At 36.6% G+C, this 26,478-nt stretch overlaps 1 protein-coding gene across 2 annotated transcripts in view; it reads left to right on the forward strand.

The window, feature by feature from the left end:
* Positions 1 to 26,478, forward strand: part of LOC150086870 (MAP kinase-activated protein kinase 2-like) — a 197,501-nt gene that overhangs the window by 73,247 nt on the left and 97,776 nt on the right. For both annotated transcript variants that reach the window (XM_090371638.1, XM_090371637.1), the window contains exon 4: positions 4,770 to 4,849. In XM_090371638.1, the coding sequence (XP_090227764.1) occupies positions 4,770 to 4,849 (80 nt within the window). The remainder of the gene's footprint in view (positions 1 to 4,769; positions 4,850 to 26,478) is intronic.

The following is a 26,478-nucleotide window of genomic DNA, read 5'->3' on the forward strand; positions in this document are numbered from 1 at the left end:
GCTGGTCCCACAGGAACTAGTTGTTTTTGGTGACTCTATTGTCAGGGAAACGGGGAACATGCTTTGTAAAAAGGATAGGTGGAATAGGACCAGGGTATGTCTGCCAGGGGAAAAGGTTGATGACATTGTAGAGCGGATATCATCTTTTAAGGGCACAAAAGGTGATATAGTTGTACACGTTGGCATTAATGATATTAAGAGTAGGAGACTGGCAGAATTACTTAACAAGTACAGGTCACTGTTGAAAAAACGCCGTGAATTAGGATTGAATTTGAAAGTGTTTGCAATTCTGCCCAGACACAATAGGAGAGAGTATAAGATGAGAGCCTTGTCGATCAATCTGGAAAGCCCTGTCGATAGCCCTGGAAAGATTGTGCAAGGCTCAAGGGATAGAATTTTTTTCAGCCTGGCCCGTACTTGTTAACAGGAGAGACTGCTTCTACAGGGATGGGATACACGTAAATAGAAAGGATGCAAGAATATTTGCTGATGCTATCGAGGCAGTGTTAGGTGGGTTGGAAAACTGCTAGCTTGGGGGGCATACAAGGACTAATAGATTACCAGTAGCCAATGGCAGAGGTGAAAGGGATTCTTGCACTGCTTCTATTGGAACAAGCAGCCAGACTGGAAAACAAGATGCAGGATATTTCAGACACTGCTGGGAGTCATTGCGGTACAAGTAAACACATGGATTATATTATGGTAGGTAAGAATAGGAACAGGTGCATGTATACTTGCATGTACACCAATGCTAGGAGTTTGGTAAATAAATTTGAAGAATTTGAGGTATTGCTCAAAACATCAAAGGCAGATGTTATTGGAATATCAGAGACGTGGTGTCACACAGATATAAGGAATGCAGAACTGGAATTTGGGGAGTACAATGTGTACAGAAAGGATAGACAGAATAGGAAGGGAGGAGGGGTTATGCTATTAGTTAAGAAACACATAAAATCCAAGGAAGTTAAGCCAGTCGACATCGCTGGACAGTACAGTGTTGAGTCAGTTTGGTTTGACATAAGCATTGGGAGATCAAAATTGAGAGTAGGAGTGTGCTATAGGCCTAATGACTCTGATGAGTATAATAAGAAACTGTACAGGGAAATAGAGTGGACCAGTAAATCAGAGAGTCTTATAATGGAGGATTTTAATTTCCCAGATATTGACTGGAATTTGTGGGTTGGTAACTCACACACTAGCAAGGCTTTTGTGGATTTATTGGATGATTGTTTTCTACATCAGCATGTTCAGGAGGCAACTAGAGGTAGTAATACTCTTGATCTGATCATCAATAGTGATTCATGCATTAAGAATCTGCAGATAAAGGAACTACTAGGTGGCACTGATCACAGTGTGCTGAAGTGGGATTTACTCAAAGAGGTAACTACCATCAGGGGTAAAGGGAGGGGTTTTTGCTTTCGTAAAGGCAACTGTGATGGTCTGAGACAGTATTTAAATTCTATACAGTGGGACCAACTGATGATGTTACCAACAGCAAATTCAAAATGGGAAGCATTCAAAGAACTTATCTTGGAAGCTACTAGGCTTTACATACCAACTAAGAAATATTGTTCAAGGTTTGGGCCTAAATGGATGTCAGATGAACTAATGAGACATATGGCAGAGAAGAAAAATGCATGGGATACATATAAATTAATGGGTGACATGGAAGCGTATGTTAGATATAAGCTGGTCCATAACCAAGTCACAAAGGAGATTAGGCAGGCAAAGGCAGATTATGAGAAATCCTTGGCAAAGGATGCAAAGAAAAACAGAAAAGAGTTCTTTACCTATGTAAACTCTAGAAGGAAAGGGATGAATCAGATTGGTCCACTGGATATTGATGGTTCAACAGTAGAGGATCCTGCTCAGGTGGCTAACAAACTAAACGAGTATTTTGCATCTACATTCACACATGAGGAGTTATTTAGGAAGGGGAATGCCAGAGGTGAAGTAAACTCTGGCAGTGAGCTAGATGATTTTGTAATAACTGAGAGGAAAGTGGAGGAGAAATTGTTGAGGATAAACATAAAAAAGGCACCCAGGGTGGATGGGATCTATCCAGTTATATTAAAAGAGGCAGTAAAGGAAGTAAACAAACCCTTAGCCATAATTATGTGAGCTTCTTTGGACTCAGGGGAGTTACCCATAGACTGGTGACACCAATTCACAAAGGAGGATCAGGAAAGGGAAAGTCTTTCCTGACCAATTTGATTGGATACTATGATGCAGTCACAAAAAAAAATGGATGCAGGGAATAACTTTGATATTATATATTTGGATCTTAGAAAGGCTTTTGATACTGTTGCACATGGTAGACTGCTGCACAAATTGGAGTAGTGTGGCATTGGAGGCAAATTGCTGCTATGGATAAAGGGATGGTTGAGGGGAAGAATACAGAGAGTGGTAATCAATGGACACTGCTCATCGTGGACTAATGTTATTAGTGGAGTCCCTCAGGGTTCAGTGTTGGGTCCATTATTGTTTTCTGTATTTATAAATGATATTGATGATGGTATATCAAGCTTAATGTCTAAGTTTGCAGACGATACAAAGGTTGGCAGGGTTGTTGAGGACACTACTGATGCTATGCTGCTGCAACAGGATCTGGAAAGGTTGAGCAGATGGGCTGTGAGGTGGCAAATGAAGTTTAACATTGACAAATGTAAATACTGCATATGGGAAACAGTAACCCCAGAGCAATGTATCAACTCTGTGGTACTACACTGACAGTGGTAGAGAATGAAAAGGACTTGGGTGTAATTGTGCAGGCAGATATGAAGTTCTCTGAGCAGTGCAGATGGACTGCAAGAGTAGCTTATAGTGTCTTGTCAATGATATACAGGAATTTTTCTAGCAGGGATAAGGAGGTGATTATTCCCTTGTATAAGGCAATGGTCAGGCAACACCTTGAGTACTGTTTACAGGTCTGGAGGCCTCATTTCAAGAAGGATGCGGAACTGCTGGAACGTGTACAGAGAAAGGCAACAAGATTAGTGAATGGAACAAAGGGTTGCTGTTACGAAGAAAGGCTTAAGTTTTGCAAATTACAGTGTCTGGAGACTAGGCACCGGCGAGGTGATCTGATAGAGATGTATAAAGCCTTGAATGGTTTGAGCATGCTCAATGCCGATGGGAATCTTCCTCTTGCTCAGAATAATCACCTGAGAGGGCATAAATTCAAATTGAGGAAAGACAGATGTAGGATAGATGTGCGGAAATTTGCCTTTAGCTAGCGGGTAGTTGGTTGGTGGAACAGACTTTCTTCCCTTGTTGTGGAAGTTGATAGCCTAAATAAATTTAAAGCTCAGCTGGACAGGTATTTCGAACGAATGGAGGGGTGAAGTGGGAAGTTTTTTTGGCTGATGCTGCATAAGCTTGCTTTCTTGCATCATATGCCTCTACTAATGCTAATTTCTCCACTTGTACTTAAAAACTGTGCTCCTGAACATACTCCTGTTTTGTGTTGCCTTTTTAAAATTTCTTATTCCATAGGTGCTTTCCTTTCTGCTTGAAAATTTTCTCATATCAAGCCAGTTCCTAAAAATGGTGACAAATTCCATCCATCCTCCCATTTTATCGTCCTATTACACTTTCTTCTATTCTTAATTAATTAATGGAGAAATCAATTAAGTGCTAACTCTTAAACTATCTAGAAACCTTCCATCTGATGAGTAGTATGGATTCCTTCAGTGTTGATCCACTGGTGATATTCTGGCTTATGTTTCCCATCTATGGACAAATTCAGTGAAAAAGTCTGGTGAAAAGCAAGCAGTTGCTCTTGACAGTTCAAAGGCATTTGATCGTGTTCCTTAAATGCTGATCTCCAGGTAATTCTCCAGTGGGGCAAAGGTAACTTAGTTGATTTCAATCCTTCTAAAACTCAGTCCTGTCTTATATCTTGGAAAAAAAGGATTCTTCTGCTCCATGCTTATCTTTGGTAATACTCCAATTTCTAGGCAAGACCATATATCTCTATTGGGGATTACCATGACTTCTAATCTCTCTTGGTGTAAGCACATTAGAAATATTGTTTCCTTGGCATCTGAAAACAGGGTTTTCTCTTTTGCTCTTGGCATTACTTTTCTTCCAAACAGTTGTTCACTCTGTACAAATCACAAATCTCCCTTACCATGGAATATTGTTCCCACATCTGGGGCAGTGCTCCCAAACCTCTCAGGCTTCTAGGTTCCATTCAGAAGAGAGCAGTTAGGCTAATTGATGGCTGATCTGTAACAGTCTCTCCACCCTCTGTCTCATAGGCATTCTGTTTCTGCTGCATGACTTTCTATAGATACTTTCATGGACACTGTTCTTCTGAATTGGTTTCTATAATTCCTGCTTTCTCTTTCAAAGCACTCCAAACAAGTGCCACAACCAGTTGACATCCTTTCACTGTCCAACTCAAAACTCACAGAACCAACTTTTCATCTTCCTCGTTTATTCATTCAACTGCCGTTTTCTGGAACAACCTTCCTTCATACATATTTCTTGAAAATTATAGTCTACAGAAGTTCAAGTCTAATGTCAACAAATATCTTCTTTCATCTTCTCAACCTCCAACCCATGCGTAGTACTAAGTACTATAGGTTCTAATACCTCTTGTGTGTTTGGGGTTTTCATTTAAAAAAAAATATATATCATTTTCTTTTTTCTTATATGATCACTGGAAATGAAAAAAATTTTGCAATAGCTGCTAAAGTGAATTATTATTATTTTATTTATTTATTTTTGTTCGAGTAAGATTAAATTATTTTTATTTGTTGTAGAAGCAGCAGAAATCATGAGGGATATATGTAAAGCAGTTGCCCATCTGCATCGAATGAATATTGCACATCGAGATCTCAAGGTATATAAATTTAATGAAGCTATGTTATAATTTTTTCTAACGCATTACTGCAATTAAATATAACATTATAAATTTAATTTTTCTTGCCAATTTTCATTCCTGGAAAAACCCATTTCATTTACCCATGTTGACCAAAATTATAAGCTTATAACGTTGAAATTTATGAATCGTTTTTCACTGATTTTTATGGTGACAAAACTTCTGTCAGAAACTAAAATGAAATCTTTAAGGCACATTTACCACCTGAAATCTATTGTAATAGAGTTCAGCCTGTAACTGTGTAACTGCAGTCTAATAGGAAGTTTATTCTTCATTTTGAATTCGACTCTGCTGTTCCCACTTCTCTCAGGACAGATTTATTTTTAACTTTTGAAAATAGTGGAAGTAGACCTCTTTAATACACACTGATGTCTATAGAGCACTGTTTTTTCCGATATAATTTTAGGTTGAAGGTTAATAACCAGAACTTTTCCTACCTTCTTAAATATAGACCTAGTTTTCTTCAAATTGTTTTTAAACAATATTTTACATTTTTCACAGAGCGATTGAATAAAAGAACCACACAGATGCTGCACACTAGTTTTTTTTTTTTTCCCCAAGTTTGTTTTCTCACAAACAACCAGTTCATCAATTTTTTTCAATTTATAACCAATTCAACAACTTTTTAATGGAGAAAGAATGGCTTGCATGTCTCTCTAAACAATTGACATTCTAGTTTGTCCATTTCTAAGAAGGGGCCCGAGTGACTATAGTGATTTCCAAGCAATTTTCTTAAAGAGTGGCTGATAATTATAGTGTTAATCTTCTAATTGCCAGAGTTATTTAATTTTGCTCTTCTAAAGTTTACAGCCCCAACCACGTGGAGACCGCTCCTGTCTCCACGTGGTTGGGGCTGTAAACCTGGGAGAAGAAAGCCACCCTCCTAGGGCTAAAAGGAGAAAATATGGACAAAACTAAATAGTACACTTATGGATCATTTGATCCAGATCTAGATAAACATGATCCAGATCACGATGACACAACATCCCATGCTAAGAGACAATGGATAATACCGCACCTCACTTTTTAATACTACACTCTTCCACAGACCAACCATTGAGTAAGCTCCCCCATTTTTGATACAAAAGTGTCTTGAAAACGTGGCTGGCTCTCCAAAAATGGTTCAGCGATTAAGATCCAGAGATTTATCAGTTAAAATGACTGAACGTAGACATGCTGAGAGACTATTAAAAGTATCTACCTTTGATGGAATTCCTATGTAGGTTACCCCACATGCCACCTTAAACTCCTCTAAAGGGGTAACATCAGAATGGGATCTGTTAAATGTATCAGAGGATGAACTTGTCCACAAACTACAAGATAAAATGTGGTACACGCCAAAAGTATTGTCATCAAAAAAGATGGAGAGCCTGCCCCTACTCAAATATATCTGCCGTAAATAACCAAACATACCAGTTAAAATCAAACAATGCACACAGTGATTCAATACAATTGTCATAGACATTGTGCTAATTTAGATGACCTATACGATCTCCTAAGTGAATAAAGCCTGCATACAAGAAACAAACCTGATGAATGCAATTTCTATAACAATAAAACACTTTTTTCTACGTATAGAAAAGAGAGAAACTGCTCTAATGCAGCTCATGGAGGAGTAGCATTCTTAGTAAACCCTTTAATTCCCTCTAGACCTGTTCCCCTACAAACACCATTGGAGGCAATTGCAGCCCACTTCACTGTTAGCATAGCGATAACATTAGTCTCATTGTATCTGTCACCAAACCACGCTTACACTCTTGCTGATTTAGACAACTTAGTACGACAAATACCCACTCCTTTGTGTATTCTGGGTGACTGGAATGGCTATCACCCCCTATGGGGGCTCTCAACATCTTGACTGCAGAGGGGAAAAAATCGAAAAATTCTTAGATAAACACAATCTAACTATTTTAAATACCTGTGATCACACATGTGGATTTATCATCTGTACCAAGGTCTGCTATTGATATGTCAGTATGTTCTCCAATAATATTTCCTCTCATAAACTGGACAGTTACCGACAATCCGTGTGGTAGTGACCACTTTTTGATCATCTGTAATTTCCATATAAGTTCTCCTCCGCAGAGTAACATTAGAACAATTTGGAAATTTGACAAGGCCAGCTAAACTAAATATCAAGAAATAGCTCATTTAGATTCCTCCATTGCAACTGACAAGATTTATTCTGCAGTAAGCTATATTACCCAACAAATAATGATAACAGTTGAATCTGCTATTCCGAAATCATCGTTTAAAATCCAGCTCCATCCTAAAATGTGGTGGAATGAAGCATGTAGAATTGCTAAAAGAGAAAGGAATAAATTCTAGAAACAGTTTTGAAAAAAATCCAACCTGGCATGTGATGCCAAGTTGGATATTTTAAAAATTAGGGTTGGATATTAGGGTTAAATTTGAAAGTGTCAACAATTCTGCCCAGACATGACAGGAGGGAGTATATGATGAGAGCCTTGTCAATCAATTCGGCCCTGGAGAGATTGTGCAAGGCTCATGGTGTAGAATTTTTTTCAGCGTGCCCTGTGCTTGCTAACAGGAGAGACTGCTTCCTCCAGGATGGGATACACTTAAATAGAAAGGGTGCAAGAATATTTGCTGATGCTATCGAGGCAATGTTAGGTGGGTTGGAAAACTGCTAGATTTTGGGAATACACAGACTAATAGTAGATTAATAGTAGATTAATAGATTAATAGTAGCCGCAGATAGAGGTGAAAGTGATTCTTGCACTGCTTCTATTGTAATGAGCAGCAGCCTAGAGAGCAAGTTGCTGGGGACTTCAAGAGCTACTGGGAGTCATCATGAAACAAGTAATACATGGGCTGTGTTAGGGTAACTAAGAGTAAGAACATGGGCATGTTCTTGCTTGCATGTATACTAATGATGCTAGAAGTATAGTAAATACAATTGATGAATTTGAAGTGCTGATCAAGACATCAAAGGCAGATATTGTTGGAATATCAGAGACATGGTGTCACACAGATATAAGCAGTGCAGAATTAGGATTTGGGGAATACAATGTGTACAGAAAGGACAGACAGGGTAGGAAGAGAGGATGGATTATGCTGTTCGTTAAGAAACACAAAATCTAAGGAACTGCATCCAGTTGACACGGGTGGACAGTCCAATGTTGACTTATTTGGTGTGACATAAACACTGGGAATGAGAATAGGAGTATGTTAGTAGTAGTAGTAGTGGCATGTGATGCCAGAAAGCAAGTGTATGAGCTTATGCAGCATCAGCCAAAAAAAAATCACAGAAGGTCTTCCAAATGCCTGTCCAGTTCCTCCTTAAATTTATTCAACTTATCAACTTCCACAACGACAGATGGAAGTTTGTTCCAGCAATTAACCACCCGCTGGCTAAAGGCAAATTTCTGCATATCTATTCTACATCTGTCCTTTCTTAATTTGAATTTATGCCCCCTTAGGTTCGTAATCTGAACAAGTGGAAGGATCCCATCAGAATTCAGTGTGCTCAACCCATTCAAGGCCTTATACACCTCAATCAAATCACTATGCGGGGGCCGACCGGGCTAGCCGGGTGGGTAAAGTACCTGCCTAGCAACCCAAATGTCGCAGGTTCGAATCCCGCCTCGGGCTTGGATCAAAGTACTGCAAAAACCTTGGGAGGTGCACTATGGCCACAGAAGCCGATGCGCCAACAACTACCGAAAAAAAAAAAAAAAAACTACGCAGGTGCCTAGTCTCCAGCCACTGCAATTTGCAGAACTTTAGCCTCTCTTGGTAAGAGGATCCCTTCATTCCCCTCACCAATCTTGTTGCCTTTCCCTGTACACGCTCAAGTAAATCTACATCATTCCTAAAATGAAGCCTCCAGACCTGTACGCAGTACTCAAGTCATGATCTGACCATTGCCTTATACAGAGGGATAATCACCTCCTTTTCCCTGCTAGCAAAATTCCTATATATCATTGACAAAACCCATGACCTGCCCTGGCAGCCTGTCTACATTGCTCAGAAAACTTCATATCTGACTGCACAATTACTCCCAGGTCTTTTTCATTTTCTACCACCTTAAGTGTAGTACCACACAGTTGGTACGTTTCTCTGGGGTTACTTCTACACATATGCAGTACTTTGCATTTGTCAAGGTTAAACTTCAGTTGCCAATTCTTAGCCCATCTGCCCAAATTATCTAGATCCTGTTGCAGTAGAACACTGCCATTACTGTCATTAACAACCCTGCCAACCTTTGTATCATCTGCAAACTTCGACATTAAGCCTGATATACCTTCATCAATATCATTGATAAATATACAAAACAACAGTGGACCCAACACCGAACCCTGTGGGACTCCACTGATAACATTAGTCCACGAAGAGCAGCATTCTTTGATTACCACGCTCTGTCTTCTCCCACTTAACCATCCTTTTATCCATTGTAGCAACTTCCCTTAATACCATTCTGCTCCAATTTGTATACTAGTCTTCCATGTGAAACAGTATCAAAAGCTTTCCTGAAATCCAAATATATGATATCAAAATTATTTTTTGCATCCAGTTCCTTTGTAACCACATCATAATATCCTATCAAATTTGTCAGACAAGACTTTCCCTTAACAAACCCATGCTGTGTCTGAATTATTGCTGCAGTCTTGTCTAGATGATCCTGCAATGCATCTTTAACCAGTGACTCCATTATTTTACCCAGAACAGAAGTTAAACTATCTGGTCTGTAATTACTCGTGTCACCCTTCGATCCCCCTTTGTGAATTGGGGATACATTTGCACATCTCTAGTCCGTGGACTCCCCTGAATCCAAGGATGCTCTCATAATTATGGCTAAGGGTTTGCTTAGTTGCTTTGCCGCCTCCTTTAATATAACTGGATAGATCCCATCCGCCCCATTGCTTTTCTTATGTTTAACTTGAACAATTTCTCCTCCACTTTGCTCTCAGTTATTACAAAATAATTAAGTACCCTGCTACAATTAGATAACCTTCTGCCATTTTCAAACCTTAATAATTCCTCATGTGTGAATGTAGATGCAAAATACTCATTCAGTTCGTTTGCTATCTGAGCAGGATCATCAACATCGAACCATCGATTTCAAGTGGACCAATCAGATCAATCCCCTTCCTTTTAGAGTTTATATAAGTAAAGAAATCCTTTCTGTTTTTCTTAGCATCTCTTGCCAAGGATTTCTCGTAATCTGCCTTCGCCTGCCTAACCTCCTTTGTGACCTGATTACAGACTAGCTTATATCTGGCATAGGTTTCTGAGTCGCTTGATAATTTATATGCATCCCATGCATTTTTCTTCTCTGTTACGAGTCTCATTAGTTCATTAGATAACCATTTAGGCCTAAACCGTGAACAATATTTCTTAATAGGTACGAAACTTTTAGTAGCATCCACGATTAATTCCTTGAATGCTTCCCACTTAGAATTTACTGTTGGCAACATCATCAGTTGATCCCACTGTACAGAATTTAAAAACTTTCTGAGACTACTGTACTCACCTTTACGGAAGCAAAAACCCTTTCCTTTACCCCTTATGGTAATTAAATCTTTAAGTAAATCCCACATCAGTACATTGTGATCACTGCTACCTAGTGGTTCCTTTATCTGCAAATTCTTAATACATGAATGATCACTGCTGATAACCAGATCAAGGGTATTACTATCTCTGGTTGCCTCTCGAACATGCTGCTGCAGAAAACAATCATCCAGTAAATCCACAAAAGTCTGACTAGTGTGTGAGTGACCAACCCACAAGTTCCAGTCAATATCTGGGAAGTTAAAATCCCCCATTATAAGACATTCTGATTTACTAGCCCACTCTATTTCTCTGTACAACTGTTCATTGTACTCATTCGAGTCATTAGGCCTATAACACACTCCTACTCTTATTTTTGCTTTCGCAGTGCTTATGTCACACCAAACTGACTCAACAGTGCACTGTTCATCTATATCAACTGGGTGCACTTCTTTTGATTTTGTTTTTCTTAATTAACAGCAGAACACCTCCTCCCTGTCTATCCTTTCTGTACACATTGTACTCCCCAAATTCCAGTTTTGCATTCCTTATATCTATGTGACACCATGTCTCTGCTATCCCAACAATATCCGCCTTTGATGTCTTGACCAACACTTCAAATTCATCAAATTTATTTACTATACTTCTAGCATTGGTATACATGCAAGCATGTATGCTCCTATTCCTAGTTACCCTAACACATCCCATATACCCACCTATTTCACGATGACTGCCATCGGTCCCTGAAACCCCCAACACCCCTCGCTCCAGGTTGCTACTTATTCTAATAGCAGTTGTGCAAGAATCACCTTCACCTCTACCTGCGGCTACTGTTAAAATATTAGTCCTTGTATCCCCCCAAGCTATCAGTTTTCCAACCCACCTAACACTGCCTCGATAGCATCAGCAAATATTCTTGCACCCTTTCTATTTAAGTGTATCCCATCCCTGTAGAAGCAGTCTCTCCTGTTAAGAAGTACAGACCAGGCTGAAAAAAATTCTATCCCTTGAGCTTTGCCCAATCTTTCCAGGGCCGAATTGATTGACAAGGCTTTCATCATATACTCCCTTCTATCGTGTCTGGGCAGAATTGCAGACACTTTCAAATTCAAATGGTATAGGCTTAATGACTCTGAGTACAATGAACAGTTGTGCAGAGAAATAGAATGGGCCAGTAAATCAGAATGTTTTGTAATGGGGGATTTTAACTTTCCACACCTAAAGAAAGACATCGAGCTTCTTAAAAGGGTGCAAAGACGGGTAACTCGTCTGGTGGGATCAGCAAAAGGGTGTCCTTATGAAGGAAGACTTCGAATATGTGGGTTGCAGAGTTTGGAAACTAGACACCTTAGAGGAGATTTCATTGAAGTGTTTAAGGCTCTGAAAGGCATCAGTAAAATGAATGAGGACAAAAATTTCAAGATTATAAATGATGGTAGAACTAGGGAACATAAATTCAAGTTACAGGGGGGAGATGTTTAGATTGAACTGCTGGAGGTTTTATTTTAGCCAGTGAGTTATAAATTACTGGGATAAGTTGCCTGCATGGGTGGTAGAGGCTGACAGTGTGGGGAAATTCAAAAGTCATCTGGATAGTACCTTCGGTTGAGGGAGATGCATAGGATGATAGGTTTAATTTCCTTTTCTTTTATTAATTATTAGTTTTGTTTTTATCATTGTTTTATTCGGGTTGTTTTTTTTTTTTTTTTTTTTCGGCTGGTGCAGCATAAGCCATAGGCTTTCTTGCACCTTGCGGCGGTTACTAATACTAACATACTGCAGGATACTAGCATGGAAACCCACCTATGACAAATACCCACAATACATATTGACAGATATTTTCAGAAATGGGGAAAGAATAAAATTCCAGATTATTAACATTAGACAATTACATCTGGCCCACTCCACTCAGTTTATATAGATGGATCCAAGACTGCCAGTAAAGTTGATACAGCTGTAGTCCTGCCAGATGCTGTCATCGCTAATTGACTCCCCTCAGAATGTAGTACTTATACAGCAGAGTTATATGGTATCCTATTAGCCCTGGAGAACATAAAAGAAGCCTTATATATTCAATCCACCATATATACCATAAGTGCTGTGAATTATATACAGTGTAAACGCTCCAGCAGTCATCCTCTGGTACAGAAAATCTGGGCTCAGTTAATAGAAATTCATACATGTTGTCACTGCATAATTTTCGTTGGATTCCTGGACACTCTGAAATCCTAGGAAATGAACAGGCCGATTTAGCTCCCAAAATTGATTCAAATCTGATCTCATCCAGTTTCAGGACACCTTATGTTGATTATAAATGCATTATACAACAGACCTCTAAAGAACAGTGGAAACATATATGGGAAAAAGAAACAAATAATAAACTTTTTGAAATAAAGAGAAAACCCAAAGAGTGGCAGTCCAGTATGAGAGGAAATAGAAAAAAAGAAACCACTAGTGCGACTGTATATTGGTCACACATACCTTACTCACAGTTACCTATTAAGAAAGGAAGGTGCCCCACAATGCTGTAACTGTTCATGCCCATTCACTGTAAAGCATATCGTCATAGAATGCCCACTATATCTAAGAGAACGAAAAACTTTCTCCTCACATTTCAAAAATTGCAATCAATTAACACTACAGAATGTTCTAGGAGATCATCAGGATATGGATAACGTTTTTGTTTTCCTAAAATCGATTGATAAATATCACCTTGTCTGAACTTTTATCAGAATCAAAAGAAACAAGAAAGATATACCAGTCAGAAATCAGTGCATTACAGCCATAGATGCACCAACAAACCCAACAACAACATTTCTAAGAAGAAAGCAGCTTTGTTAATTTAATCCATTTTATAGAGGGATCGCATTATTAGTTTAATCTGTTTTCTACAAGTAATAAATAAAACCTAATGGACGGAAAGGGGAAAAAAAAGTAGTATCCATGCCATTCTAGCTCAAGGAAATGCACCAGTTATGCTTGCCTCTAACCTTTCTAACTGCTTATACTGTCTTTCTTAGAATAATTCCCCTGAAAGCATAATCAGTAAAACATGAGAAATTGAGAAAGGTTTGTACTTTCATCTCAATCATCAATATAATTATTTTTGTGAAGTTGAAAAAGATTAAATCCAGTTTTTCACTATTTTTTTATCTCACTGAACCAAATGTTTTTATCCAGTAATCAGCTTCTAATCATTTTCTATTGCATTTATTTCATAAAACATATAGATAGTATCTTCCAAACAGAATGCTAAGTGGGGGAAAAACCTACAAGCATACATTTTATCAACTCTTAAAATTGAAATGCCTAATAGTTTCATGTTTGTGTTTTATGACTGTTAAATATAAAGTCCCCAATAAGAAAACTGCAGAAAATTCAATATGTGCAGAACATTGCAGAATTTTTTCTTCTGCAAAAATCAGTCTATATCATTCCAACAAATTTTTCCTTAATTTTAAGCAAAATTAAATCACCTATCAGTATTAAGGGAATAAAGGTTGCATATATACAGCATCACTTATGATGCTGTATACCTTCCAGCATACTGGAGTATCCTCCATTGAACCCCAGACAGTCACTTTAATTATCATATAATTGTAACTGGTGTTGAGTTGCTGGTATATTTAATTCCTAGAGCAGGTTTGTGGTAAATGCATTTTTGCATTGAGCCAAGTCAGTAAGTACAGTAAACCCTCGATTTAATGGATTTCAGATTTAACGGACCAGACAAATAATAATAATAATACAATAACGTACATATTAATCTCGACCATATATATATATATATTTTTTTTTTTTTTTTTGGTTATACAAAACTTCAGTGTTATTATTAATTAAAAATTAATAATAATTGCCTATTTGCATTATTGTTTTGATAATTACCTACTTTTATTTTTATAATCAAATTCAGGAAATTGTTTTTTATTCTTTCTGAAAACGTGTTCAAATAGCTGTTTTCCCAGATAATAGATAAGAGTAGGCAGTGACATGCGAGCTGAACATGACTCGGGACACTAAACTGCAGGTCTACCGACTCGCTTTGTTTGAGTCTCAGTCGGCCTCAAGCTATTGTTTAGTCAAGTTGTATACAGAGTGTTTCTCTGATTTCTGAATTGTGACTTTATTTATTAAATAATTTTGCAATCCTTACAATTTAAAATGGCATCAAGTGATAGAGGAGTTAAAAGGAAGTGTGTGAACTTAAATGTGGCACAGAAATTAGAACAAAGCGTCTCAGTAGCACGTGTTTGTGAAATTTACAGCGTAAAAAAACAAACTGTTTCTGATATCCGTAAATCAAAGGCCAAATTGCAATATAATTTTATATTGTACAGTACTGTATATTGTATTCAAGTTTTTTTTTTACATTAAGAACAATAAAAAATGCACCCCTTCCCCAGGTTACATTCAATTTAACGGACTTTCGGCATTAATGGACACCCTTTCTCCCCTATTAGTTCGTTAAATCGAGGGGTTTACTGTACTCCCAAAAGGTAACTAGTTGTAGTTACCTTTTGGGTAAAATAATGGAATCACTGGTTAAAGATGCATTGCAGGATCATCTAGACAAGGCTGCAGCAATAATTCAGACATAGCATGGGTTTGTTAAGGGAAAGTCTTGTCTGACAAATTTGATAGGATATTATGATGTGGTTACAAAGGAACTGGATGCAAAAAATAATTTTGATATCATATATTTGGATTTCAGGAAAGCTTTTGACACTGTTGCACATGGAAGACTATTGTACAGATTGGAGCAGAATGGTATTAAGGGTAAGTTGCTACAATGGATAAAAGGATGGTTGAGTGGGAGAAGACAGAGGGTGATAATTAATGGGTGCTGCTCTTCGTGGACTAATGTTATTAGTGGAGTCCCACAGGGTTCGGTGTTGGGTTCTCTGTTGTTTTGTATATTTATCAATGATATTGATGAAGTATATCAGACTTAGTGTAGAAGTTTGCAGATGATACGAAGATTGGCAGGGTTGTTAATGACAGTAATGGCAGTGTGCTAATGCAACAGGATCTAGATAATTTGGGCAGATGGGCTAAGAAATGGCAACCGAAGTTTAACTTTGACAAATGCAAAGTACTGTATATGGGTAGAAGTAACCCCAGAGAAACATACCAACTGTGTGGTACTACACTTAAGGTGGTAGAAAATGAAAAAGACCTGGGAGTAATTGTGCAGTCAGATATGAAGTTTTCTGAGCATTGCAGACAGGCTGCCAGGGCAGGTCATGGGGTTTTATCAATGATATATAGGAATTTTGCTAGCAGGGAAAAGGATGTGATTGTTCCTCTGTATAAGGCAATGGTCAGACCACACCTTGAGTACTGCATACAGGTCTGGAGGCCTCATTTTAGGAAGGATGTAGATTTGCTTGAGCATGTACAGAGAAGGGCAACAAGATTGGTGAGGTGAATGAAGGGCTCCTCTTACCAAGAGAGGCTTAAGTTCTGCAAATTGCAGTGGCTGGAGACTAGGCACCTGCGCAGTGATCTGATTGAGGTGTATAAGCCCTTGAATCGGTTGAGCACACTGAATTCTGATGGGATCCTTCCACTTGTTCAGATTACGAACCTAAGGGGGCATAAATTCAAATTAAGAAAAGACAGATGTAGAATAGATGTGCGGAAATTTGCCTTTAGCCAGCGGGTGGTTAATTGCTGGAACAAGCTTCCATCTGTCTTTGTGGAAGTTGATAGGTTAAATAAATTTAAGGAAGAACTGGACAGGCATTTGGAGGGAATGATGTGTTTTTTTTTTTTTTTTTTGGCTGATACTGCATAAACTCATACACTTGTGATTTAGATTTAGAGGCAAAGGACCTGAGAATGGAGGCATGCATAAATAATTGCAAAATATAGATTTAAAAGTATTTCAGTATGGTCCAGTTGTTAAAAATTAATGCAGTATTACATTTCATTGCCCAGAAAGCTGTTTATGGTTTTACAGAGTTTAGTGCAGTGGTGGAAAACTGCATCTTAATAAACTTCAAGGAATTTAACACAGAACAGGAGTTGATAGCAACAGATTAAATGGAAAGAAATAATGTAGAAGAAGAAGGTGCTGGGGTATTTAGTCTTATTAGGATTAATGACTAACCCAAAATAAGCTGTATATGAAATTAGAAACTGCAGTTTTTTGCAGCTAGAGTATATTGGTTTAGACAACAGGCATTACAAGGAGAAATTATGTTATCAGCATATGAGCAGAAATTTAAGTTCTGGTAGAAAAGGATACAGGACTGGAGAATAGGAAGCTGATAGCACTTCACCTTGTGGAAGGCCAAGACTTTACAACAGTAGATGATTTTGCAAATTGCCTCTCTGTGAGTACTGAGTAACTGTTGTAGAATTTTTAAGAGCCAGAGATAAAGTATGTTTGGAAGCAGAAACTACAGAATGGTAACTTTGACTCAAACACAGAAGATTATATATATAAGAAAATACAGTGGAGAATTTGTTTTTGCTGCCAGTATTTTATATAGAATTAGAAGCCAGTTGGATTAAACAAGTTTCTGTAAAACATAAAGAAATACTTTAATGGATCGAATGATTGAAGTCTAGATGAAAGATAGATGGATGCGATAGACTTTGGCAGAATTTTATAAAATATTTTAAGTAATGGCGATCAGATTGAAATGGGTAGAAGTTAGTCAGGTTAGTGGAAATTGAATGTTTTGAGATGGGTACACAATAACATTTCAAATATTGGGGGGGGGGACTTCTTTTAGAGATTGATTTTAATGGTGGAGTTACAACATCCAAGATGAAATAACTGACAATTTTAATTCAACAAGTAGGGATCTTATCCAGGCCTGTGGCCTGGATAAGATTCCTATTTGGCCTAAGTCCTACCCAACTAGTCAGTGAGAAAATTAAAGACTTTCTTAAGTTGAAGAGATGAAACTATTATATTAGACAGTATTCATTATAGGTGAGATATCAAAATCTGGAAACATAGAATTATTGAATATTATTACAAGTTATACCATGTGGGACACAACTCAAGTTCAAAAGAGTTTGATATGGTGGTAACTGCATCAGAGAAGATTGCCTTACTTAGGATATTCTTAAGAAAACAAAGTTCAATAGAGTTTGTGCTTCGGCTATATTAAAAGCATGCCTGTGAACACAAAATAAGTTATAACTATCCTCTGTGGGGTCTTGTAGTAATTTTTATGTGAGACCTGTTTATTCTTTAACAGGATAGATAAGTTTCTGTTCCACCGGGGTTTTCTCTGAGAGGAAAAGGTGTATCATGTGGAGATAGTTTTTATGGAAATGAAGGTTAGCCATCAGGTTAGCCACGGCCAAGCATCTTCATGGGGTGGGGGGGGATTGACAAGATAGCTAAAGAAAAGTTTGAAATAAAAATATTGTTAGTTCTTCATTAAACTGGTTGGGGAGATAAATAATTTTTCTCTCTAACCATTTAAATATTGTGCTTGCTTTGTAACTTTGACTGAGATATCAACTTGCAGAGGGCTGTGATCAAAGTCAAAATAATGGAGAGAGTTTTAACAGGGTTTGTGGCTGCAGCATTAATAAACACTGTCTAAATGTGCACCAGACCTTGTGAGAGGGTAAGGCAGTTGGGTGACATCATATGGGAGATGCATTGCAAAATTGAAATCTTCAGTACAGATTATCCTGAGGCCTAGTAACAGACATCCATATGCTGAAGTCTCCTGGCAGACCACAGATGGGTGGAGGATAGTATGCAACTACAATCAATACTGGGATTGACTTTATATCAACTCTTACTATTGTTGGATGACAGGGAACTACTTTGTGATAAAGAGATATACTCACACCCCTTCTTTCTTTGTGACACATCAGGAGACAGCATTAAAAGAGAAATTATTTTCAAAAGTAGCAAGCTACTTTTTGTCAGGAGTAAACCATGATTCCACAATGGTTAAATTATAGGTGTTGGTAGTTAGGAGATCAGTGAGCATAGTGATTTTATTTTGATACTCCATGCATTTTGGAAGAACAGCACAGAGTCTAACCAGTATACCTTAGAAATAACTTGAAGTGCACAAGATTCTCTATGAGAAAACTTTAGCTTCAGTTATTTTTGCTTACCTCTTATACCATGTTTCTTTTTGCAGAGAATCCAAAGTTTTTTAAACTTGTTATAAGTAACTAGCAATATAAAACTGGGATACCTCATACGAACAAGGCACATTTTGAATAAACTAACACAATGAACTATAAGCAGCAGAAAACTTTGTTATCGAAGCTGGGATAACAGAGTTCTTATTTAAAATGTAATTGTTTACCGGCATAACTCTGTACTCTCACAACGGACCATAAATGCTACACATTACTGTGTATACTCACAACAGAACATAAAGGCTAACCCATTAGATAGCTTTAGGCTTAGCATTGTAAAGCAAGATTGATGCTGAGTCATGGTTAAATGATATGTAGCTACTTAAAATATTGATATAAAAAGGATTAACTTGTGCATTTTAAATATGCATAATTAAAATGATGACCAAGCAAACTATCTTGTATGGTGTACCACCTAGGTTATACGGTGTCCATACAGTCCTTGTGCACTTTAAAACTGTATTAGATAAAAACAATCTGTAAAGTGTATTGGGATGGTAATTTATTCTAGTTTTTATTAAAAAACTAATTACTTAATTTACTCTAATTTGGAAGAGATGGCTTCAGTAGAAAAGAAAGTGAACTAAATATTCTGGCTAGCAGAGCTTAAGTCCATATCAGCAGTTAGAAAAAAATTACCACATACTATGCGAAGGAAGCATTACACAGAAATTCCAGTTTCAACTGGATGAAGAAATTTATAAAGGGACTGGTTCCATTTGTGATAAGCCATGAACTAGAAGGTCCAGATTAATGAGGAAACTGTGACATCTCTCAAGGAAGCTTTCCAGCAAAGCCTACAAAAATCACTAAGTTGTTTCTGGAACCCTGCATTCCTAAAGCAACATTGCACAAAATCCTTAGAGTGAAATTGCACGTGACCCTACAAGGTTCAAGTGCATGAAATTTTGCTGGAAGAAGACTACTATGTAAGATTAGCATTCTGTCACAAGTTAACCTTACCACATTAGTGGTAAGGTTAATCATTATAATTGCTGTATTTTGAGGGATAGAGAAACCATAAGAAGTCTGGGAACATGAAAGGCTTTCCCCTAGAGTCAGTGTCTAGTGTGCCCTGGGAAAAATATACATAATTGGAGAAACAGTGGTTAACAGTAATATGTATCTTGAAATCTATAGGATTTTCTATTCCTAAATGACAATTAAGAGTTGAAGCCAATATAGTTTGCCATAAATGATGTCTTCCTAAACAGGTGGATCAGCAGAGGTGGGCCAATTGCTTGTACAGTTCATTTGTTACTTGATATGAACTTGCCCAGTTCATATCAGGGTAACAAATGCAGTTAATGCTGTAACTGAAACACAGCTGGAGAACATTTATGGAATTGAAAAACTGCACTACACTTTGTATCAGTAATGATGGAGGGGTTTTGTTGAATCTTTAACAGTCATGTTGAGTTAGAATTACATAACCTAAAAATTATAATAAATTATGTTTCCAGTGCATTTTACAGATAGTTTTTATCTTGAATAGAACTAAAGTTTTTGCAGTTTTAAAGTGCACAAGAACTTTATGGACACCCTGTATAAATTTTATTATGATTAAATGCTTAGATTTAATTACAAGTACTTGTTAATAATCTGTAATGATTTATTTTTAGATAATCGGTGATTACACAGTTAGTGATCAGGGGTTTATGTAGATGAGTTTAGCCAGTGAGTCGTTGATTGCTGGAACAAGTTGCTCTCACAGATAGTTGAGACTGACAGTTTGAATAAATTCAAAGGTCAACTGGATTTTCACCTATGTGAAGAGAGAGGCATATAATTTTTATTTTCTTATCAACTTTTTTCTTTTCTTTTTTTGTTTGTTTGTTTGTTAGTGCAGCAAAAGCTTACATTGTATGGTAAATACTATTACTATGACAAAATTAAAAGCTTATAATCCAGTCATTTATGAATAGTTTTCACTGACTCTTTTCCTAGTCAATAATTATATAAACCTTATAATACCAAAATATCATATTTATAATAATATTTTATTTTTTATTTTAATAACTTAAGGATTAGTTTTTACATGTAAAATTTTAGCGTTTCTAATACCTTATTTCTAAATCCTACACCAGTAGGATTTTTACCTTATGATACAAATTGGCATTAAAGAAAACGTAATGATGTAAATAAACAGTATGGCAAAGTCAAGGAGGACCAAAGAGAGAGGTTAGTTTTTAATTCTTATGTCATTAAAAGTTGGCAGTTGGTTTGTCTGGCTAAGTCTAATGAAATTAGTAGTAGTAGTGGCATGTGATGCAAGAAAGCAAGTGTATGCGGCATCAGCCAAAAAAAAAAAAAAAAAAAAAATTACACCATTCCCTCCAAATGCCTGTCCAGTTCCTCCTTAAATCTGTTTAACCTATCAACTTCCACGACAGATGGAAGTTTGTTCCAGGAATTAACCACCCGCTGGCTAAAGGCAAATTTCCATACATCTATTCTACATCTGTCTTTTCTTAATTTGAATTTATGCCCCCTTAGGTTCGTAATCTGAACAAGTGGAAGGATCCCATCATAATTCAGCATGCTCAACCCATTCAAGGCCTTATACACCTCAATCAGATCATTGCACAGGTGCCTAGTCTCCAGCCACTGCAATTTGCAGAACCTAAGCCTCTCTTGGTAAGAGGATCCCTTCATTCCCCTCACCAATCTTGTTGCCCTTCTCTGTACACGCTCAAGCAAATTTACATCCTTCCTAAAATGAGGCCTCCTGACCTGTACGCAGTACTCAAGGCGTGGCCTGACCATTGCCTTATACAATCACCTCCTTTTCCCTGCTAACAAAATTCCTATATATCATTGACAAAACCCCATGACCTGCCCTGGCCGCCTGTCTGCATTGCTCAGAAAACTTCATATCTGACTGCACAATTACTCCCAGGTCTTTTTCATTTTCTAACATCTTAAGTGTAGTACCACACATCGTCAAGTAACCCTGGTAGAACTAGTTAAAGAAAGATCCGATATTTAGCGGAGTTCATGCAGGATGGTAACAGGTATGGGCCGACTAAGCAGTCACCGACCATACCTGCCCACACATTTATTGCGAAGCGATGTTGTGCTGCATGGGGGGCGCACACTGTGGGTTGTCGTGAGCCCACACATGAGCATTGTGCTGATTGAATAAGCCTTCCCGAGTGAAATAAGCCTCATCCGTTAACAAAACATAGACTGGAAAATTCAAGTCTTGAACACTTTCTTGGAGAAACCACTGTGCAAAAGCCACACGTGCAGGATGATCTTGGGGGAGCAGTAACTGAACCCTTTGGAGATGAAAGGGGGTGTAAAGAATCAGTGCCAGACATGCTGTACACTGCAACGAGACACTCCTAAGGCAGAGGCAACAGCACATGTGCTGGTAGTAGGATTATTCTGGACGGCATTCAACACACTTTCTTCCATGACGGGAGTTCGCGTTGAATGTGGTCTGCCCGCACTACTCCTGTTACCTCTAAATGACCCATAATCGCACAAATTTTGATGCACACGTGCAAACAAACGGTGGTCCGGTACATGTCTGTGTGGGAAGCTTTCTCCATAAATTCGTTGAGCGGCTCGTCCATTTCCCTCTGCTAATCCATACACTAGGTGCATGTCTGCCAGCTCACAGTTCGTATATCGATGCATGCTCTTCATGCGGCGACTACCATGCTGTCTACCAACTTGCGGTGACGTTTGCGGTTATGGGTTCCTATGCGATTCACATTCCTTTAGATATTACCTACCTCCCCTAAACATTTGTACCAATATTTTTGAGACATCCTGTATATATACTCAGTACACCGAGCAGCTGATGAAGGGACACCTCGCCCCAAAAACTTTATTTTATTGTTTTGTTTTTATATATATATATATATATATATATATTTTTTTTTTTTTTTTTAATGCTTGTATTTTAACTTTTATTTTATATCTGTTTTAGTATTTTATTTATGTATACAGTAAGACCCCCGTATCTGCAGGGGGGGGGGGGTGATACGTTCCACTACCTACCGTGGATGGTTGAAACCGCAGATATAAGCGAGCACCTGCTGACCCCATTTATAATGTGATTTTCTTGTACATATATACGTATAATAAAGTTTAATTGATAAATTAAACACACAGTAAGATATTACCAACATTAAATACGGTAATAATAGAGTACACTAGACTCGATTTATTTACCGGGATTGGATTAATGTTTAATTTGGTTTAGTGCGTCGTGTTGATTGTTGTGCAAAAGGACAAATTTTGTTTCGTTATTTATGTCAGGGACGTTGGAATTTTTTTTTTTTTTTAGAAATCGCAAAAATAATAGGCAAATGATAGGCAAATGCACAATGCAAGAGTTGTGCTTTCAAATTAAACAAAAACTTCAAATTATTCAAAAGTTTGAAATGGTGCATCCGTTAAATCTCTAAAGAATCATTATAATGTTGGTGATCAAACCATACGTGGCATTGTGAAAAATAAAGGGAAGCATCGTATTGGACATGCAAGTAGTGTGTGTTAAGTTTTTTCATTTTTTTCCCCCTGTGGTTAACCGCGCGTAACTGAATCAGCGGATACGGGGGAACAACTGTATATCTGTTTATTTATTTATTTTATTAAAGTTTAACTTAAACCAATTTGTTGGTCATTACTAGAAATTATATAGTAATAGTATTGATTTGATTTTATAACTAATTTTATACTACTATCTTTAAAAATCTTTTCTAATTGTTTGACCTTTTATCAGAATCAAGACTACATTTTTGACTTTATTAATAATCCAAGAAGAGTAACTGCCTATTTTAATATAAAGAATAATAAATATAAATTTTATAATATAAAAGTTCATTTTTAATAATTTGATTTTATTAACTTAATCGGATTGAGTATGTATTAATGAATTGGCAGATTGCAATACATCTTCTATGAGGTATAACTCAAGGAACCACTTCCACTTTAATGGTTACTAAAGTTGAAGTGATTCCCCATATTGTAGTTGGTTTGTGATAAATTCTTGCAATGGAATTGTCAGTTCTAGTTAAGAGTCATGTTAGAGTGAAATTTAGAAAGTGATATCACTAACCATTAAATTTCTTAAACTTTAATTAGAACCGACACTTCCATTGCAACAAGGAGTTATCATAAGCAGAGGAGGTTGCAGTTTGCATAAAGAGATTCTTCCTGTTTGATAAATGTGCATTTATCACTGAAGTGGTATGTGAGCTTTTATTTCCAAAACACTAAAGTATTAGGAATAAATTACTTTATTAGGCATTCTGGAAAATGCTCAGTATCAATTATACTATTCAAAACATGGTTGTCAGAATCTTAAGACTGATTGGAGAGTTTAACAGTAAATTTTGGTTGTTTTGTAAATTCAGTTATCGTACTGTAAAGTGGGATGATGGAATTTCTATTTAGCCGGCAATGGTTGAAATTTAATTAGGAAAACTGTAATTGAGTTAGTGGAGATGTTCTGTTTATATGAACCAAATTAATAATAGTGGGAGTGCATTTTATATATTACTGTTTTTGATTGCACATGTAAAAAACTGATTAATTTGGTTAGTAGCTGAAGTAGAGTGATCAATAATTGACTAATTTAATGAATCCACAGCCATAGGCATATTAAATTAGTGTTAAATTAGAACAGTGTTGGAAAGAAGTATCTGAGAACTTAAGGTGACTTTGTAATCTTATTACTTCGTAACTCTCGACAAACAAAAACTTGATTTAGGCTTGAAATCTACTACTTGAGATATATTATATTTGCAGGTGCAACGATGTCTTTTTGAATCTTATCATGTACCGTTTGCTTGTAGTTTGCAAAATTGTATGACATTCTTTATTTCCAAATTGCCTTATAAAATATCCTGGGAATGAAGATTATAAATTAAAGAAATGAGGTTATAATGCAATTTTATTATAATGAATGCTGTGATAAATTTTTTCATAATACTTTAAGCCTTGGTTATGGAATCAATTTACAGTGTGATTTCAGCATAAGTAAATAACTTAAAAGTTAAGTGCAATCTTGTTTAAAATGAGTTTTATTGTTTAAAAAAAAAAATTTTTTTTTTTTTTTCAACAGGTAAATAAAGAAGCATTATCTAAGTATATTGAGAAGAATGCAAAAATGTGCAAATGAATATTCTATTGAGTTGTAATGATGTGGTGTGTGACCATAATGTATTTAATATGCAAAGTTAAATAAGTCATGTTTTAAGAAGTTCTCTACTACTACTGTGCAGAGTTATTTCAAGAACTAATTTTGTATGACACCTAATTAAAGTGGATAATTTTATATGAAACAATTAATAATCCATCTCGTTTTGGTATTAGTAAGGCCAAATGATGCAAGGAAACAAACTTTTCTGCATCAGCCAAAAAAATAAATAAATAATAATAATAATAATAAAAATTTAGAATATTCATACTATTCCCATTCCACAACATAATCATCTAATTGTGCTTTAAACTTAACCAGATTTGCTGCCTCCCACCTCATTGAGAGGCAGTTCATTCTGGTGAGTGACAGCACTGTCTATGAGTGAGTGTCTGTGATTTCCCCAAGATTTTATATTTGTGTCCCCTAGTTTGTATCTCACCCGTGAAGGAGAACAGACTTTTCTCATTCATTTTACTCAATCTCTTTAATGCCTTATATACCTCAATTATATCCCACTTTAGATGTCTAGTTCTAGTTGTCAAACTTCGTGGCTCACACCTTCTAAGCGGCTCTTCATATGTGCATCACTTTGCAGCCTAAATCAGAAGTCTTTTTTAGGTGTGGTCTAACCATCACTTTGTAAAGAGGGATAATGGTGCCCTTCTCACTGTGTACCTTCTTAGCCATCTGTTTACATTACATAAAAATTTCATGACAGGTTGAATCATAATTGCTTTTTTTTTTTGTCTCAGTCCAGCACTGACATTGCTTCTAGCAACATGTACACATGCATGTGTACATGTTGCTAGAAGCCACACATGGCCATAAATTTGTGTTATTTTGTTTAAGAAAACCAAGGACCAGAGCAAAAGGAATAATGAAAAATCATTTGAATTTGCCATGTTTCAGAAGAGTGATACTGCAGGGATGCTCTTCCTTTGAAAGTTATGAAGAGACTAAGTGACGTGACATTGAAGAGGAATTATGACCTAAAAAGAAATTGCGATATACAGTATATGCCCATGAAAGATTTAAGAACTGATTTAGAATATTGGCCTTGGCCTATGTGGACCCACAGATGAAAAATATCAAGATATAAGGGATATGTTTAAATAATATGCTACAACAAAACTAATAATTTCCTCAAAACTTTCTATATGTAAATTTCAAATAATATGTAACTATTACACATAAAACAAAAGGTTCTATGTTTTTCTAGTGCATTGTTTTTTTTTTTTTTGTTTTTTTTTTCAATCAAAATTACTTGGGTATGGAAAAAATACTTTTAAAAAATCATGTATTTAAGGATTAACTACTTTAAAGATTGTAACTAGCTGTCAAAAGAATTTTTATTTTATTTATATATATATATATATATATATATATATATAGTGAAAAAAGGAAGACAAGATAAATCTGTGGAGAATGTGTAGGCAAAAAATGCTAGACTATTAACGAATATTGTGAAAGAATACAAATACATATGATAATATACAAAAAGGTTAGATTTTTAAAGAATATTGTTAAACATTATACAAAAAACTTATCATTGTAATCTACAATTTTGGAGACTTCATCTGGTGGGGGGGGAGAGCCACCCAAATTGAAAGGGGAAAACAATGATAAAGGGTTTTCCTGTTTCTCTGAAGTCAATATGCAGTATGGCATTACCAATTTTAATAGGGTCTTGTATAAAATGGTCTAATAGTATATTTAAAAAATTATGAAATGTATGCATAATGCACATTGATCATCGTTAACCTGACAGAGAATGAAAGAGATAAAA

The sequence above is a fragment of the Mastigoproctus giganteus genome, chromosome 4 (assembly GCF_048544385.1).
Source record: "Mastigoproctus giganteus isolate SK-2022 chromosome 4, ASM4854438v1, whole genome shotgun sequence".
Lineage (NCBI taxonomy): Eukaryota > Metazoa > Arthropoda > Arachnida > Uropygi > Thelyphonidae > Mastigoproctus > Mastigoproctus giganteus.